Raw genomic sequence first — 17,986 nt, 5'->3', positions numbered from 1 at the left:
TTGGTAGTGGTATTTTAATTGGTAGTGGTACTGTTATTGGTAGTGGTATTGTTATTGGAAGGGGTATTGTTATTGGTTGTGATATTGTTATTGGTCGTGTATTATTGCTAGTGGTATTGTTATTGATAGCGGTATTGTTATTGGTAGTGGTACTGTTATTGGTAATGGTACTGTTATTGGTAGTGGCATTGTTATTGATAGTGGTACTGTAATTGGTAGTGGTATTTTTATTGGTAGTGGTACTGTTATTGGTAGTGGTATTGTTATTGGTAGCGGTATTGTTATTGGTTGTGGTACTGTTATTGGTAGTGATATTTTTATTGGTAGTGGTACTGTTTTTGGTGGTGATATTGTTATTGGTAGTGGCATTGTTATTGATAGTGGTACTGTAATTGGTAGCGGTATTTTTATTGGTAGTGTTACTGTTATTGGTATTGTTACTGTTATTGGTAGTGGTATTGTTATTCGTAGTGGTATTGTTATTGGTAGTGGTATTGTTATTGGTAGTGGTATTGTTATTGGTAGTGGTATTGTTATTGGTAGTGTTATTGTTATTTGTAGTTGTATTGTTATTGATAGTGGTATTGTTATTGGTAGTGGTACTGTTATTTGTAGTGGTACTGTTGTTGGTAGTTGTACTGTTATTGGCAGTGATACTGTTATTGATAGTGGTATTGATATTGGTAGTTTATTACTGCAAGTGCTATTGTTACCCGTAGTGGTATTGTTATTGGTAGTAGTATTTTAATTGGTAGTGGTACTGTTATTGGTAGTGGTATTGTTATTGGTAGTGGTATTGTTATTGGTTGTGATATTGTTATTGGTTGCGATATTGTTATTGGTAGTGTATTATTGCTGGTGGTATTTTTATTGATAGTTGTATTGTTATTGGTAGTGGTATTGTTATTGGTAGTGGTATTGTCATTGATAGTGGTACTGTAATTGGTAGTGGTACTTTTATTGTTAGTGGTACCTTTATTGGTAGTCGTATTGTTATTGGTAGTGCTATTGTTATTGGTTGTGGTACTTTTATTGGTTGTGATATTGTTATTGATTGTGGTATTGTTATTGTTAGTCTATTATTGCTAGTGTTATTGTTACCGGTAGTGGTATTGTTATTGGTAGTGGTACTGTTATTGGTAGTGGCATTGTTATTGATAGTGGTACTGTAATTGGTAGTGGTATTTTTATTGGTAGTGGTAGTGTTATTGGTAGTGGTATTGTTATTGGTAACGGTATTGTTATTGGTTGTGGTACTGTTATTTGTAGTGATATTGTTATTGGTAGTGGTACTGTTTTTGGTGGTGATATTGTTATTGGTAGTGTATTATTGATAGTGGTACTGTTATTGGTAGTGGTATTGTTATTGATAGTGGTACTGTTATTGGTAGTGGCATTGTTATTGATAGTGGTACTGTAATTGGCAGTGGTATTTCTATTGGTAGTGGTATTGTTATTGGTAGCGGTATTGTTATTGGTTGTGGTACTGTTATTGGTATTGTTACTGTTATTGGTAGTGGTATTGTTATTCATAGTGGTATTGTTATTCGTAGCGGTATTGTTATTGGTAGTGGTATTGTTATTGGTAGCGATATTGTTATTTGTAGTGGTACTGTTTTTGGTGGTGATATTGTTATTGGTAGTGGTATTGTGTTTAGTAGTGGTACTGTAATTGGTAGCGGTATTTTTATTGGTAGTGTTACTGTTATTGGTAGTGGTATTGTTATTGGTAGTGGTATTGTTATTGGTAGTGATATTGTTATTGGTAGTGGTACTGTTTCTGGTGGTGATATTGTTATTGGTAGTGGTATTGTGTTTGGCAGTGGTACTGTTATTGGTAGTGGCATTGTTATTGGTGGTGGTAATGTTATTGGTAGTGGCATTGTTATTGGTATTGGAATTGTTATTGATAGTGGTACTTTTATTGGTAGGGGTATTGTTATTAGTAGCTATATTGTTATTGGCAGTTGTACTGTTATTGGTAGTGGTGTTGTTATTGGTAGTGGTACTGTTATTGGTAGTGATATTGTTATTGATAGTCGTATTGTTATTGGTAGTGTATTACTGCAAGTGGTATTGTTACCCGTAGTGGCATGGTTATTGGTAGTGGTATTGTTATTGGTAGTGGTATTTTAATTGGTATTGGTACTGTTATTGGTAGTGGTATTGTTATTGGTAGTGATATTGTTATTGGTTGTGGTATTGTTATTGGTAGTGGTATTGTTATTGGAAGTGATATTGTTGTTGGTTTTTGTATTGTTATTGGTAGTGGTGTTGTTATTGGTAGTGGTACTGTTATTGGTAGTGATATTGTTATTGATAGTCGTATTGTTATTGGTAGTGTATTACTGCAAGTGGTATTGTTACCCGTAGTGGCATGGTTATTGTTAGTGGTATTGTTATTGGTATTGGAATTGTTATTGATAGTGGTACTGTTATTGGTAGTGGTATTGTTATTGGTTGTGATATTGTTATTGGTTGCGATATTGTTATTGGTTGTGATATTGTTATTGGTTGTGATATTGTTATTGGTAGTGTATTATTGCTGGTGGTATTTTTATTGATAGCTGTATTGTTATTGGTAGTGGTATTGTTATTGGTAGTGGTATTGTCATTGATAGTGGTACTGTAATTGGTAGTGGTACTTTTATTGTTAGTGGTACCTTTATTGGTAGTCGTATTGTTATTGGTAGTGCTATTGTTATTGGTTGTGGTACTTTTATTGGTTGTGATATTGTTATTGATTGTGGTATTGTTATTGTTAGTCTATTATTGCTAGTGTTATTGTTACCGGTAGTGGTATTGTTATTGGTAGTGGTACTGTTATTGGTAGTGGCATTGTTATTGATAGTGGTACTGTAATTGGTAGTGGTATTTTTATTGGTAGTGGTAGTGTTATTGGTAGTGGTATTGTTATTGGTAACGGTATTGTTATTGGTTGTGGTACTGTTATTTGTAGTGATATTGTTATTGGTAGTGGTACTGTTTTTGGTGGTGATATTGTTATTGGTAGTGTATTATTGATAGTGGTACTGTTATGGTAGTGGCATTGTTATTGATAATGGTACTGTAATTGGCAGTGGTATTTCTATTGGTAGTGGTATTGTTATTGGTAGCGGTATTGTTATTGGTTGTGGTACTGTTATTTGTATTGTTACTGTTATTGGTAGTGGTATTGTTATTCATAGTGGTATTGTTATTCGTAGCGGTATTGTTATTGGTAGTGGTATTGTTATTGGTAGCGATATTGTTATTTGTAGTGGTACTGTTTTTGGTGGTGATATTGTTATTGGTAGTGGTATTGTGTTTGGTAGTGGTACTGTAATTGGTAGCGGTATTTTTATTGGTAGTGTTACTGTTATTGGTAGTGGTATTGTTATTGGTAGTGGTATTGTTATTGGTAGTGGTATTGTTATTGGTAGTGATATTGTTATTGGTAGTGGTACTGTTTCTGGTGGTGATATTGTTATTGGTAGTGGTATTGTGTTTGGCAGTGGTACTGTTATTGGTAGTGGCATTGTTATTGGTATTGGAATTGTTATTGATAGTGGTACTTTTATTGGTAGGGGTATTGTTATTAGTAGCTATATTGTTATTGGCAGTTGTACTGTTATTGGTAGTGGTGTTGTTATTGGTAGTGGTACTGTTATTGGTAGTGATATTGTTATTGATAGTCGTATTGTTATTGGTAGTGTATTACTGCAAGTGGTATTGTTACCCGTAGTGGCATGGTTATTGGTAGTGGTATTGTTATTGGTAGTGGTATTTTAATTGGTATTGGTACTGTTATTGGTAGTGGTATTGTTATTGGTAGTGATATTGTTATTGGTTGTGGTATTGTTATTGGTAGTGGTATTGTTATTGGAAGTGATATTGTTGTTGGTTTTTGTATTGTTATTGGTAGTGGTACTGTTATTGGTAGTGGCATTGTTATTGGTAGTGGTATTGTTATTGGAAGTGGTACTGTTATTGGTACTGATATTTTTATTGGTAGTTTTATCTTTATTGGTAGTGGTATTGTTGTTGGTTCTGATTTTGTTATTGGTAGTGGTATTGTTATTGGTAGTGATATTGTTATTGGTAGTGGTACTGTTATTGGTAGTGTTATTGTTATTGCTAGTGGTACTGTTATTGGTAGTGGTACTGTTATTGGTAGTGGCATTGTTATTGGTAGTGGTATTGTTATTGGTATTGGTACTGTTATTGGTAGTGATATTGTTATTGGTAGTTCAATTATGATTGGTAGTAATCCTTTTATATTGGTAGTGGTATTGATATTGGTTGTGATATTGTTATTGATAGTGTTATTGTTATTGGTAGTAGTATTGTTACTAGTTGTGATATTTTTCTTGGTAGTGATTTTGTTATTGGTAGTGGTGTTTCTATTGGTAGTGGTGTTTCTATTGGTAGTGGTATTTTTATTGGTAGTGATATTGTTATTGGTAGTGGTATTGTTATTTGTAGTTGTATTGTTATTGGTAGTGGTACTGTTATTGGTAGTGGTATTGTTATTGGTAGTGGTATTGTTATTGGTAGTGTTATTGTTATTTGTAGTTGTATTGTTATTGATAGTGGTATTGTTATTGGTAGTGGTACTGTTATTTGTAGTGGTACTGTTGTTGGTAGTGGTACTGTTATTGGCAGTGATACTGTTATTGATAGTGGTATTGATATTGGTAGTTTATTACTGCAAGTGCTATTGTTACCCGTAGTGGTATGGTTATTGGTAGTGGTATTGTTATTGGTAGTGGTATTTTAATTGGTAGTGGTACTGTTATTGGTAGTGGTATTGTTATTGGTAGTGGTATTGTTATTGGTTGTGATATTGTTATTGGTTGCGATATTGTTATTGGTAGTGTATTATTGCTGGTGGTATTTTTATTGATAGCTGTATTGTTATTGGTAGTGGTATTGTTATTGGTAGTGGTATTGTCATTGATAGTGGTACTGTAATTGGTAGTGGTATTTTTATTGTTAGTGGTACCTTTATTGGTAGTCGTATTGTTATTGGTAGTGCTATTGTTATTGGTTGTGGTACTTTTATTGGTTGTGATATTGTTATTGATTGTGGTATTGTTATTGTTAGTCTATTATTGCTAGTGTTATTGTTACCGGTAGTGGTATTGTTATTGGTAGTGGTACTGTTATTGGTAGTGGCATTGTTATTGATAGTGGTAGTGTAATTGGTAGTGGTACTGTTATTGGTAGTGGTATTGTTATTGGTAACGGTATTGTTATTGGTTGTGGTACTGTTATTTGTAGTGATATTGTTATTGGTAGTGGTACTGTTTTTGGTGGTGATATTGTTATTGGTAGTGTATTATTGATAGTGGTACTGTTATTGGTAGTGGTATTGTTATTGATAGTGGTACTGTTATTGGTAGTGGCATTGTTATTGATAGTGGTACTGTAATTGGCAGTGGTATTTCTATTGGTAGTGGTATTGTTATTGGTAGCGGTATTGTTATTGGTTGTGGTACTGTTATTGGTATTGTTACTGTTATTGGTAGTGGTATTGTTATTCATAGTGGTATTGTTATTCGTAGTGGTATTGTTATTGGTAGTGGTATTGTTATTGGTAGCGATATTGTTATTTGTAGTGGTACAGTTTTTGGTGGTGATATTGTTATTGGTAGTGGTATTGTGTTTGGTAGTGGTACTGTTATTGGTAGTGGCATTGTTATTGGTGGTGGTAATGTTATTGTTAGTGGTATTGTTATTGGTATTGGAATTGTTATTGATAGTGGTACTGTTATTGGTAGGGGAATTGTTATTGGTAGCGATATTGTTATTGGCATTTGTACTGTTATTGGTAGCGGTATTGTTATTGGAAGTGATATTGTTGTTGGTTTTTGTATTGTTATTGGTAGTGATATTGTTACTGGTAGTGGTACTGTTATTGGTAGTGGTATTTTTATTGGTAGTGGTATGGTTATTGGTAGTGATATTGTTATTTGTAGTGGTACTGTTATTGGTAATGACATTGCTATTGGTATTGGTACTGTCATTGGTAATGGTTTTGTGATTGGTAGTGGTACTGTTATTGGCAGTGATACTGTTATTGATAGTGGTATTGTTATTGGTAGTGGTACTGTTATTGGTAGTGATATTGTTATTGATAGTCGTATTGTTATTGGTAGTGTATTACTGTAAGTGGTATTGTTACCCGTAGTGGCATGGTTATTGTTAGTGGTATTGTTATTGGTATTGGAATTGTTATTGATAGTGGTACTGTTATTGGTAGTGGTATTGTTATTGGTTGTGATATTGTTATTGGTTGCGATATTGTTATTGGTAGTGTATTATTGCTGGTGGTATTTTTATTGATAGCTGTATTGTTATTGGTAGTGGTATTGTTATTGGTAGTGGTATTGTCATTGATAGTGGAACTGTAATTGGTAGTGGTACTTTTATTGTTAGTGGTACCTTTATTGGTAGTCGTATTGTTATTGGTAGTGCTATTGTTATTGGTTGTGGTACTTTTATTGGTTGTGATATTGTTATTGATTGTGGTATTGTTATTGTTAGTCTATTATTGCTAGTGTTATTGTTACCGGTAGTGGTATTGTTATTGGTAGTGGTACTGTTATTGGTAGTGGCATTGTTATTGATAGTGGTACTGTAATTGGTAGTGGTATTTTTATTGGTAGTGGTAGTGTTATTGGTAGTGGTATTGTTATTGGTAGCGGTATTGTTATTGGAAGTGATATTGTTGTTGGTTTTTGTATTGTTATTGGTAGTGGTACTGTTATTGGTAGTGGTATTGTTATTGGTAGTGGTATGGTTATTGGTAGTGATATTGTTATTTGTAGTGGTACTGTTATTGGTAATGACATTGCTATTGGTATTGGTACTGTCATTGGTAGTGGTTTTGTGATTGGTAGTGGTACTGTTATTGGCAGTGATACTGTTATTGATAGTGGTATTGTTATTGGTAGTGTATTACTGCAAGTGCTATTGTTACCCGTAGTGGTATGGTTATTGGTAGTGGTATTGTTATTGGTAGTGGTATTTTAATTGGTAGTGGTACTGTTATTGGTAGTGGTATTGTTATTGGAAGGGGTATTGTTATTGGTTGTGATATTGTTATTGGTCGTGTATTATTGCTAGTGGTATTGTTATTGATAGCGGTATTGTTATTGGTAGTGGTACTGTTATTGGTAATGGTACTGTTATTGGTAGTGGCATTGTTATTGATAGTGGTACTGTAATTGGTAGTGGTATTTTTATTGGTAGTGGTACTGTTATTGGTAGTGGTATTGTTATTGGTAGCGGTATTGTTATTGGTTGTGGTACTGTTATTGGTAGTGATATTTTTATTGGTAGTGGTACTGTTTTTGGTGGTGATATTGTTATTGGTAGTGGCATTGTTATTGATAGTGGTACTGTAATTGGTAGCGGTATTTTTATTGGTAGTGTTACTGTTATTGGTATTGTTACTGTTATTGGTAGTGGTATTGTTATTCGTAGTGGTATTGTTATTGGTAGTGGTATTGTTATTGGTAGTGGTATTGTTATTGGTAGTGTTATTGTTATTTGTAGTTGTATTGTTATTGATAGTGGTATTGTTATTGGTAGTGGTACTGTTATTTGTAGTGGTACTGTTGTTGGTAGTTGTACTGTTATTGGCAGTGATACTGTTATTGATAGTGGTATTGATATTGGTAGTTTATTACTGCAAGTGCTATTGTTACCCGTAGTGGTCTGGTTATTGGTAGTGGTATTGTTATTGGTAGTAGTATTTTAATTGGTAGTGGTACTGATATTGGTAGTGGTATTGTTATTGGTAGTGGTATTGTTATTGGTTGTGATATTGTTATTGGTTGCGATATTGTTATTGGTAGTGTATTATTGCTGGTGGTATTTTTATTGATAGCTGTATTGTTATTGGTAGTGGTATTGTTATTGGTAGTGGTATTGTCATTGATAGTGGTACTGTAATTGGTAGTGGTACTTTTATTGTTAGTGGTACCTTTATTGGTAGTCGTATTGTTATTGGTAGTGCTATTGTTATTGGTTGTGGTACTTTTATTGGTTGTGATATTGTTATTGATTGTGGTATTGTTATTGTTAGTCTATTATTGATAGTGTTATTGTTACCGGTAGTGGTATTGTTATTGGTAGTGGTACTGTTATTGGTAGTGGCATTGTTATTGATAGTGGTACTGTAATTGGTAGTGGTATTTTTATTGGTAGTGGTAGTGTTATTGGTAGTGGTATTGTTATTGGTAACGGTATTGTTATTGGTTGTGGTACTGTTATTTGTAGTGATATTGTTATTGGTAGTGGTACTGTTTTTGGTGGTGATATTGTTATTGGTAGTGTATTATTGATAGTGGTACTGTTATTGGTAGTGGTATTGTTATTGATAGTGGTACTGTTATTGGTAGTGGCATTGTTATTGATAGTGGTACTGTAATTGGCAGTGGTATTTCTATTGGTAGTGGTATTGTTATTGGTAGCGGTATTGTTATTGGTTGTGGTACTGTTATTTGTATTGTTACTGTTATTGGTAGTGGTATTGTTATTCATAGTGGTATTGTTATTCGTAGCGGTATTGTTATTGGTAGTGGTATTGTTATTGGTAGCGATATTGTTATTTGTAGTGGTACTGTTTTTGGTGGTGATATTGTTATTGGTAGTGGTATTGTGTTTGGTAGTGGTACTGTAATTGGTAGCGGTATTTTTATTGGTAGTGTTACTGTTATTGGTAGTGGTATTGTTATTGGTAGTGGTATTGTTATTGGTAGTGGTATTGTTATTGGTAGTGATATTGTTATTGGTAGTGGTACTGTTTCTGGTGGTGATATTGTTATTGATAGTGGTATTGTGTTTGGCAGTGGTACTGTTATTGGTAGTGGCATTGTTATTGGTGGTGGTAATGTTATTGGTAGTGGCATTGTTATTGGTATTGGAATTGTTATTGATAGTGGTACTTTTATTGGTAGGGGTATTGTTATTAGTAGCTATATTGTTATTGGCAGTTGTACTGTTATTGGTAGTGGTGTTGTTATTGGTAGTGGTACTGTTATTGGTAGTGATATTGTTATTGATAGTCGTATTGTTATTGGTAGTGTATTACTGCAAGTGGTATTGTTACCCGTAGTGGCATGGTTATTGGTAGTGGTATTGTTATTGGTAGTGGTATTTTAATTGGTATTGGTACTGTTATTGGTAGTGGTATTGTTATTGGTAGTGATATTGTTATTGGTTGTGGTATTGTTATTGGTAGTGGTATTGTTATTGGAAGTGATATTGTTGTTGGTTTTTGTATTGTTATTGGTAGTGGTGTTGTTATTGGTAGTGGTACTGTTATTGGTAGTGATATTGTTATTGATAGTCGTATTGTTATTGGTAGTGTATTACTGCAAGTGGTATTGTTACCCGTAGTGGCATGGTTATTGTTAGTGGTATTGTTATTGGTATTGGAATTGTTATTGATAGTGGTACTGTTATTGGTAGTGGTATTGTTATTGGTTGTGATATTGTTATTGGTTGCGATATTGTTATTGGTAGTGTATTATTGCTGGTGGTATTTTTATTGATAGCTGTATTGTTATTGGTAGTGGTATTGTTATTGGTAGTGGTATTGTCATTGATAGTGGTACTGTAATTGGTAGTGGTACTTTTATTGTTAGTGGTACCTTTATTGGTAGTCGTATTGTTATTGGTAGTGCTATTGTTATTGGTTGTGGTACTTTTATTGGTTGTGATATTGTTATTGATTGTGGTATTGTTATTGTTAGTCTATTATTGCTAGTGTTATTGTTACCGGTAGTGGTATTGTTATTGGTAGTGGTACTGTTATTGGTAGTGGCATTGTTATTGATAGTGGTACTGTAATTGGTAGTGGTATTTTTATTGGTAGTGGTAGTGTTATTGGTAGTGGTATTGTTATTGGTAACGGTATTGTTATTGGTTGTGGTACTGTTATTTGTAGTGATATTGTTATTGGTAGTGGTACTGTTTTTGGTGGTGATATTGTTATTGGTAGTGTATTATTGATAGTGGTACTGTTATTGGTAGTGGTATTGTTATTAATAGTGGTACTGTTATTGGTAGTGGCATTGTTATTGATAGTGGTACTGTAATTGGCAGTGGTATTTCTATTGGTAGTGGTATTGTTATTGGTAGCGGTATTGTTATTGGTTGTGGTACTGTTATTTGTATTGTTACTGTTATTGGTAGTGGTATTGTTATTCATAGTGGTATTGTTATTCGTAGCGGTATTGTTATTGGTAGTGGTATTGTTATTGGTAGCGATATTGTTATTTGTAGTGGTACTGTTTTTGGTGGTGATATTGTTATTGGTAGTGGTATTGTGTTTGGTAGTGGTACTGTAATTGGTAGCGGTATTTTTATTGGTAGTGGTATTGTTATTGGTAGTGGTATTGTTATTGGTAGTGATATTGTTATTGGTAGTGGTACTGTTTCTGGTGGTGATATTGTTATTGGTAGTGGTATTGTGTTTGGCAGTGGTACTGTTATTGGTAGTGGCATTGTTATTGGTGGTGGTAATGTTATTGGTAGTGGCATTGTTATTGGTATTGGAATTGTTATTGATAGTGGTACTTTTATTGGTAGGGGTATTGTTATTAGTAGCTATATTGTTATTGGCAGTTGTACTGTTATTGGTAGTGGTGTTGTTATTGGTAGTGGTACTGTTATTGGTAGTGATATTGTTATTGATAGTCGTATTGTTATTGGTAGTGTATTACTGCAAGTGGTATTGTTACCCGTAGTGGCATGGTTATTGGTAGTGGTATTGTTATTGGTAGTGGTATTTTAATTGGTATTGGTACTGTTATTGGTAGTGGTATTGTTATTGGTAGTGATATTGTTATTGGTTGTGGTATTGTTATTGGTAGTGGTATTGTTATTGGAAGTGATATTGTTGTTGGTTTTTGTATTGTTATTGGTAGTGGTACTGTTATTGGTAGTGGCATTGTTATTGGTAGTGGTATTGTTATTGGAAGTGGTACTGTTATTGGTACTGATATTTTTATTGGTAGTTTTATCTTTATTGGTAGTGGTATTGTTGTTGGTTCTGATTTTGTTATTGGTAGTGGTATTGTTATTGGTAGTGATATTGTTATTGGTAGTGGTACTGTTATTGGTAGTGTTATTGTTATTGCTAGTGGTACTGTTATTGGTAGTGGTACTGTTATTGGTAGTGGCATTGTTATTGGTAGTGGTATTGTTATTGGTATTGGTACTGTTATTGGTAGTGATATTGTTATTGGTAGTTCAATTATGATTGGTAGTAATCCTTTTATATTGGTAGTGGTATTGATATTGGTTGTGATATTGTTATTGATAGTGTTATTGTTATTGGTAGTAGTATTGTTACTAGTTGTGATATTTTTCTTGGTAGTGATTTTGTTATTGGTAGTGGTGTTTCTATTGGTAGTGGTGTTTCTATTGGTAGTGGTATTTTTATTGGTAGTGATATTGTTATTGGTAGTGGTATTGTTATTTGTAGTTGTATTGTTATTGGTAGTGGTACTGTTATTGGTAGTCGTATTGTTATTGGTAGTGGTATTGTTATTGGTAGTGTTATTGTTATTTGTAGTTGTATTGTTATTGATAGTGGTATTGTTATTGGTAGTGGTACTGTTATTTGTAGTGGTACTGTTGTTGGTAGTGGTACTGTTATTGGCAGTGATACTGTTATTGATAGTGGTATTGATATTGGTAGTTTATTACTGCAAGTGCTATTGTTACCCGTAGTGGTATGGTTATTGGTAGTGGTATTGTTATTGGTAGTGGTATTTTAATTGGTAGTGGTACTGTTATTGGTAGTGGTATTGTTATTGGTAGTGGTATTGTTATTGGTTGTGATATTGTTATTGGTTGCGATATTGTTATTGGTAGTGTATTATTGCTGGTGGTATTTTTATTGATAGCTGTATTGTTATTGGTAGTGGTATTGTTATTGGTAGTGGTATTGTCATTGATAGTGGTACTGTAATTGGTAGTGGTATTTTTATTGTTAGTGGTACCTTTATTGGTAGTCGTATTGTTATTGGTAGTGCTATTGTTATTGGTTGTGGTACTTTTATTGGTTGTGATATTGTTATTGATTGTGGTATTGTTATTGTTAGTCTATTATTGCTAGTGTTATTGTTACCGGTAGTGGTATTGTTATTGGTAGTGGTACTGTTATTGGTAGTGGCATTGTTATTGATAGTGGTAGTGTAATTGGTAGTGGTACTGTTATTGGTAGTGGTATTGTTATTGGTAACGGTATTGTTATTGGTTGTGGTACTGTTATTTGTAGTGATATTGTTATTGGTAGTGGTACTGTTTTTGGTGGTGATATTGTTATTGGTAGTGTATTATTGATAGTGGTACTGTTATTGGTAGTGGTATTGTTATTGATAGTGGTACTGTTATTGGTAGTGGCATTGTTATTGATAGTGGTACTGTAATTGGCAGTGGTATTTCTATTGGTAGTGGTATTGTTATTGGTAGCGGTATTGTTATTGGTTGTGGTACTGTTATTGGTATTGTTACTGTTATTGGTAGTGGTATTGTTATTCATAGTGGTATTGTTATTCGTAGTGGTATTGTTATTGGTAGTGGTATTGTTATTGGTAGCGATATTGTTATTTGTAGTGGTACTGTTTTTGGTGGTGATATTGTTATTGGTAGTGGTATTGTGTTTGGTAGTGGTACTGTTATTGGTAGTGGCATTGTTATTGGTGGTGGTAATGTTATTGTTAGTGGTATTGTTATTGGTATTGGAATTGTTATTGATAGTGGTACTGTTATTGGTAGGGGAATTGTTATTGGTAGCGATATTGTTATTGGCATTTGTACTGTTATTGGTAGCGGTATTGTTATTGGAAGTGATATTGTTGTTGGTTTTTGTATTGTTATTGGTAGTGATATTGTTACTGGTAGTGGTACTGTTATTGGTAGTGGTATTGTTATTGGTAGTGGTATGGTTATTGGTAGTGATATTGTTATTTGTAGTGGTACTGTTATTGGTAATGACATTGCTATTGGTATTGGTACTGTCATTGGTAATGGTTTTGTGATTGGTAGTGGTACTGTTATTGGCAGTGATACTGTTATTGATAGTGGTATTGTTATTGGTAGTGTATTACTGCAAGTGCTATTGTTACCCGTAGTGGTATGGTTATTGGTAGTGGTATTGTTATTGGTAGTGGTATTGTTATTGGAAGGGGTATTGTTATTGGTTGTGATATTGTTATTGGTCGTGTATTATTGCTAGTGGTATTGTTATTGATAGTGGCACTGTTATTGATATCGGTTTTGTTATTTGTAGTGGTACTGTTATTGGTAGTGGTTTTGTTATTGGCAGTGGCATTGTTATTGGTAGTGGTACTGTTATTGGCAGTGATATTATTATTGGTAGTAGTACTGTTATATTGGTAGTGGTATTGTTATTGGTTGTGATATTGTTATTGATAGTGTTATTGTTATTGGTAGTGGTATTGTTCATCGTTGTGATATTGTTCTTGGTAGTGATTTTGTTATTGGTAGTGGTATTTCTATTGGTAGTGGTATTTTTATTGGTACTGATATTGTTATTGGTAGTGGTATTGTTATTTGTAGTGGTATTGTTATTGGTAGTGATATTGTTATTGGTAGTGGTACTGTTATTTGTAGTGGTACTGTTATTGGTAGTGGTACTGTTATTGGTAGTGGCACTGTTATTGGTAGTCGTACTCTTATTGGTAATGGTACTGTTGCTGGGCTTGTAATCCGGAGACCCAGGGTAAAGCTCTGGAGGCCCAGGTTTGCATGCCGCCATGGCAAATGGTGGAATTTGTGTTCAATAAAAATCTGGAATTCAAAGTATGATGTTGACCATGAGACCATTGTTGATTTTTGTAAAATCTACTGCCCTTTAGGGAAGGAAATTTGCTGTCCTTACCTGATCTGGCCTACTTGTGACTCCAGACTCTTAACTGCCCCTGCTCAGAGGACATTCAATAAAGGTGGGCAACACCCGCATCCAATAAATAAAAAAATGAAACCATAAGCAGGAAGGCTGTATTAGATTCAGTGAAATGAATAGTAATCCAGATTTAGTTAACGGCATTATGGTGCATGAAATATTTATAAAATAGTAATCATAATATGATCAAATTCAAGGGAGAAACATGAAACAGTTTCTTAGATTCTAGAGCAGGTCAGAGGCTAGGAATCCTGTGACGGGTAACTCACGAGTAAGCCACCATCGACAAGGCACAAGTCAGGAGTGTGGTGGAATACTCTCCAGTTGCCTGGATGAGTGCCAAGATCAGTGGGAAGTGTTCAAAAATTATTTAATGTGATACAGAACCAGTTTTCCAAAAAGAATGGATAATAAACAGGTAAGAGACGACGTAAAACGAAAAGATTCAAAAAGGCAAAAAAATGGCACAAATCCTGGCAATTGAGAAAATACAAAAAACAGACAGTAAGATTCGCAAAAAGGGGGTCTGAAAAGAAACTTACAAGAAATATCAAAATCCACGCAAAAATCTTTTACAATCACATTAGGAAAAAGAGAATGGTCTGGAGCCAAGTGAGCGCCAGAAAACTGATTACACAATTGTAAGATTTGAGGTGACCCAGAACTTGTGAACTGTGAGGAGGATAGTGTAACTATGTCCAACAGACATAGACAGGCTGGTGGAATGGGCAGACGGGTAGCAGGTGAAGTTTAATACAGACAAAGTGATTCATTTTGGTAGCAAGAACACAAACAGACGTTATAAAATAAAGGGTACAATTTGAAAGGGGATGCAGGAGCAGAGGGACCTGGGGGTATATGCGCATGTGTCATTGAGGGTGGCAGGACAGGGTGAGAGAGTGGTTAATAAAGCACATGAAGGACATTGAAATGAGGATTGGGAAACTGAAGAAGCCTTCCAGGTAATTTTTTAAATTTCCCTTGTGGTAGGAGGAGGAGGAGGAGGAGGAGGAGTAAACACACTGGCCCTCTGGAAACTAATTCCCTCACGTGCTTGAGTGCTACCTGGTAGCCAGTGGTAGCCAGTTAATGGTGTAGGATAGTTATTGGTTATCATCACTGTGCCCTCACACTGCTGCAGACTGGCAAAAAAACTAACTGAAAGCAACATTTCCCACTGGATTTCCCACAACGGGTGGGGGGGGCGGGCAGGTGGGGGGATTGCGGCAGCGGGGAGGTGCACAGGTTCAGAATAAGGGCTGGGATTTTCTGGTCTCGGCATTTTCTGGTCGTGGGGCGGGACTGGAAAATTTGGAGAGCAGCCAAAAATCCATGGACTTTGGGCAGTGGGAATGGAAAATCCCGGCCAAGGTGTCTCCCCAATGAAGATGGAGATGAGGAGGGATCTCTTCTCTCAGGGGACTTCAATTCTCCAGCGAGCAGTGCAGGCTGGGTCATTGAAAATATTCAAGGCTGAGTTAGACAGATTTTTGAGCTATGAGGGAATCTGGTGTTATGGGGGCGGGTAAGAGAGTGGAGTTAAAGCTGTGATCAGATCAGCCATGATCTTACTGAATGACTGGACTGGCAACTCCTGCTCCTATTTTTTATAATGTTATGTTCTTACAGAAACCCATTGGCTAAAAACCCCACATAAATACACGAAAAGTTGAACTTTAGAAACATAAAGTTAATGGTTAATTTTTGGTGCCGTGAGGTAATATTGGGAGCACATGCACTACAATAGGCAGAAGTTCAAGTGGAGCATAAACATCCAGACAGACCCGTTGGGCTGATTGACCTGTTTCTGTACTGTAAATTCTATCTAATATCCATGTAATACTCCTCTGGGAACTGTTCTTTGTAATACTATACCACAACGGATTCTGGTATTGTTTACTGTTTCGATCTTAACAAAAAAGGAAAAATAGCTTTCCAATAGCCTGCCTGACTAACACTTTGCCAATAGTTATGACATTTCACTGTGTGTAGTTAACACTGACACTCTCCACTCTGTTGTGTGGGTATACTGTGTGTCTAGTGTTCTCCATCTATAATCACTGCTCTCAGTTACTTGGACAACAAACTGCCCTCTCCTTTACTGAATCTTATTCTCACCATACCTTGGATTCTTTAGTTGCTTCCTCCAAAGGGTGACATTTATGGCTTTCATGCCTCCTTGAGTGTAGACAAACAACACACATCACCTCCTGGTCCTCCTGACAGAAGAGTTTCAGCACCTCGTTGTGTTGACGACAGAGACAGCCTGCTTTTTCCATCTCCTGTTTCTTTGTAAACTCTTTGAGGAATGACTCAGAAATGTTGGCCAATGTACGATTCCATTTTAAATCATTGGTAGAATAAGTCTCTCTACAAACTGGACACTCGTAGCTTCCCTTCTTCTTCCAATAGCTCATCAGGCAAGCGCAGCAGAAGTTGTGTTGACATGGGGGAGAAACAGGGTTCGTGAAGATATCCTGGCATATTGGACATGAGAGTTCATCCTCCAACCAAGATATCTTCCCTCCTGCTTCCATTTCTCTGAACATGTTATTCAAACTAACTGACTTCCTGTTTACTGTGTACAGCCAGCAGACATTCATTCCAACGTCAGAACTTCAGTTTCTGTTCCTGTTTTCAATTAAAAGGGCACTGCTTGACTGGAAGTATTAGACAGACTCCCCTTTCATTGCAAGGACTTGACACATAAAAATAAAAACATTGAGGAAGATTGTACCATCAGCCCTTTGGTGGTGACCTGACAGGGTGGCAGTGAGAGACCCTGTTTGCATTGGTTCCAAAGGAATTAGGCAAGTTCTGGCAGTGCTTGCAGGAGATTGTGTGGGTATAATAGATCACACAGACAACCAGGCCACTCACTTGTGTTAGGGACTCTCTCAGTGCTGTCAGCAGCCAGCCAGTATCTTGCACCTGCCCCAGGGTTTGTGTCTTTGCTTCCTAAAGTCTGACCACTCTTTCTTTAAGTGAAACCTGTCATCTGGCCAAGCTCTGCCAGCTGATCCCTCCTTTCCCAGGGAAACACTGAGTGTGTTGCCCTGAATTTCCAGTGGTCTGGCATGACTTCCTCGATTATATGCTCTGCCTCTAAGATAGATCCGTCAGCATTCCCTACAACTCACCCTCCCTACAACTCACCCTCCCTACAACCCACCCTCCCTACAACCCACCCTCCCTACAACTCACCCTCCCTACAACCCACCCTCCCTACAGCTCACCCTCCCTACAACTCACCCTCCCTACAACTCCATAGACTATAAGACGTAGGAGCAGAAGTAGGCCATTTGGTCCATCAAGTCTGCTCTGCCATTCAATGAGATGATGGCTGATCTGATAATCCTTAAAATCCACTTTCCTGCCTTTTCCCCATAACCCTTGATTCCCTTACTCATTAAAAACCTGTCTATCTCAGCCTTGAATATACTTAACGACCCAGCTTCTACAGCCCTCTGCAGTAAAGAATTCTATAGATTCACTACCTTCTGAAAGAAATTCCCCCTCACCTTTGTGTTAAATCGATAATCCCTTACTCTGAGATTATGCCCTCTGGTCCTAGACTCTCTCACAAGGTGAAACAACCTCTCAGCATCTACCCTGTCAAGACCCCTAAGAATCTTATAGGTTTTAATAAGGCCGTCTCTCATTCTTACATGCTTCAATGAGTACAGGCCCAACCTACTCAAACTCTCCTCATAAGAAAATCCCTCCATCCCTGGGATCAACCTAGTGAACCTTCTCTGGACTGCCTCCAATGCCAGTATATCTTTCTTTAGATAAGGGGATCAAAACTGTTCACAATATTTTAGGTGTGGTCTAACTAGTGTCTTGTATAGTTTTAGCAAGATTTTCCTATATTTATACCCCATTCCCTTTGAAATAAAGGCCAACGTTCCATTTGCCTTACCTATTACCGGCTGAACTTGTATGTTAGCTTTTTGGGATTCATACACAAGGACTCCCAAATCCCTCTGTGCTGTAGCTTTCTGCAGTCTTTTCCCATTTAAATAATATTCAGCTCCTCTATTCTTCCTACCAAAG

General features: G+C 35.9%; 1 protein-coding gene across 1 annotated transcript in view; it reads right to left on the bottom strand.

Annotated features, from left to right (window-relative positions):
• The window catches only part of LOC121289337 (zinc-binding protein A33-like), a 152,151-nt gene extending 135,661 nt beyond the window's left edge, over window positions 1-16,490 (bottom strand). The window contains exon 1 of the mRNA XM_041208696.1: window positions 16,054-16,490. Within this exon, the coding sequence (XP_041064630.1) occupies window positions 16,054-16,479 (426 nt within the window). The 5' untranslated portion in view covers window positions 16,480-16,490. The remainder of the gene's footprint in view (window positions 1-16,053) is intronic.
• Window positions 16,491-17,986: the final 1,496 nt, after the last annotated feature.

The sequence above is a fragment of the Carcharodon carcharias genome, chromosome 2, assembly GCF_017639515.1.
Source record: "Carcharodon carcharias isolate sCarCar2 chromosome 2, sCarCar2.pri, whole genome shotgun sequence".
Lineage (NCBI taxonomy): Eukaryota > Metazoa > Chordata > Chondrichthyes > Lamniformes > Lamnidae > Carcharodon > Carcharodon carcharias.
The sequence above is the reverse complement of the archived record's forward strand: the minus strand, read 5'-3'. Positions and strand labels throughout refer to the sequence as shown.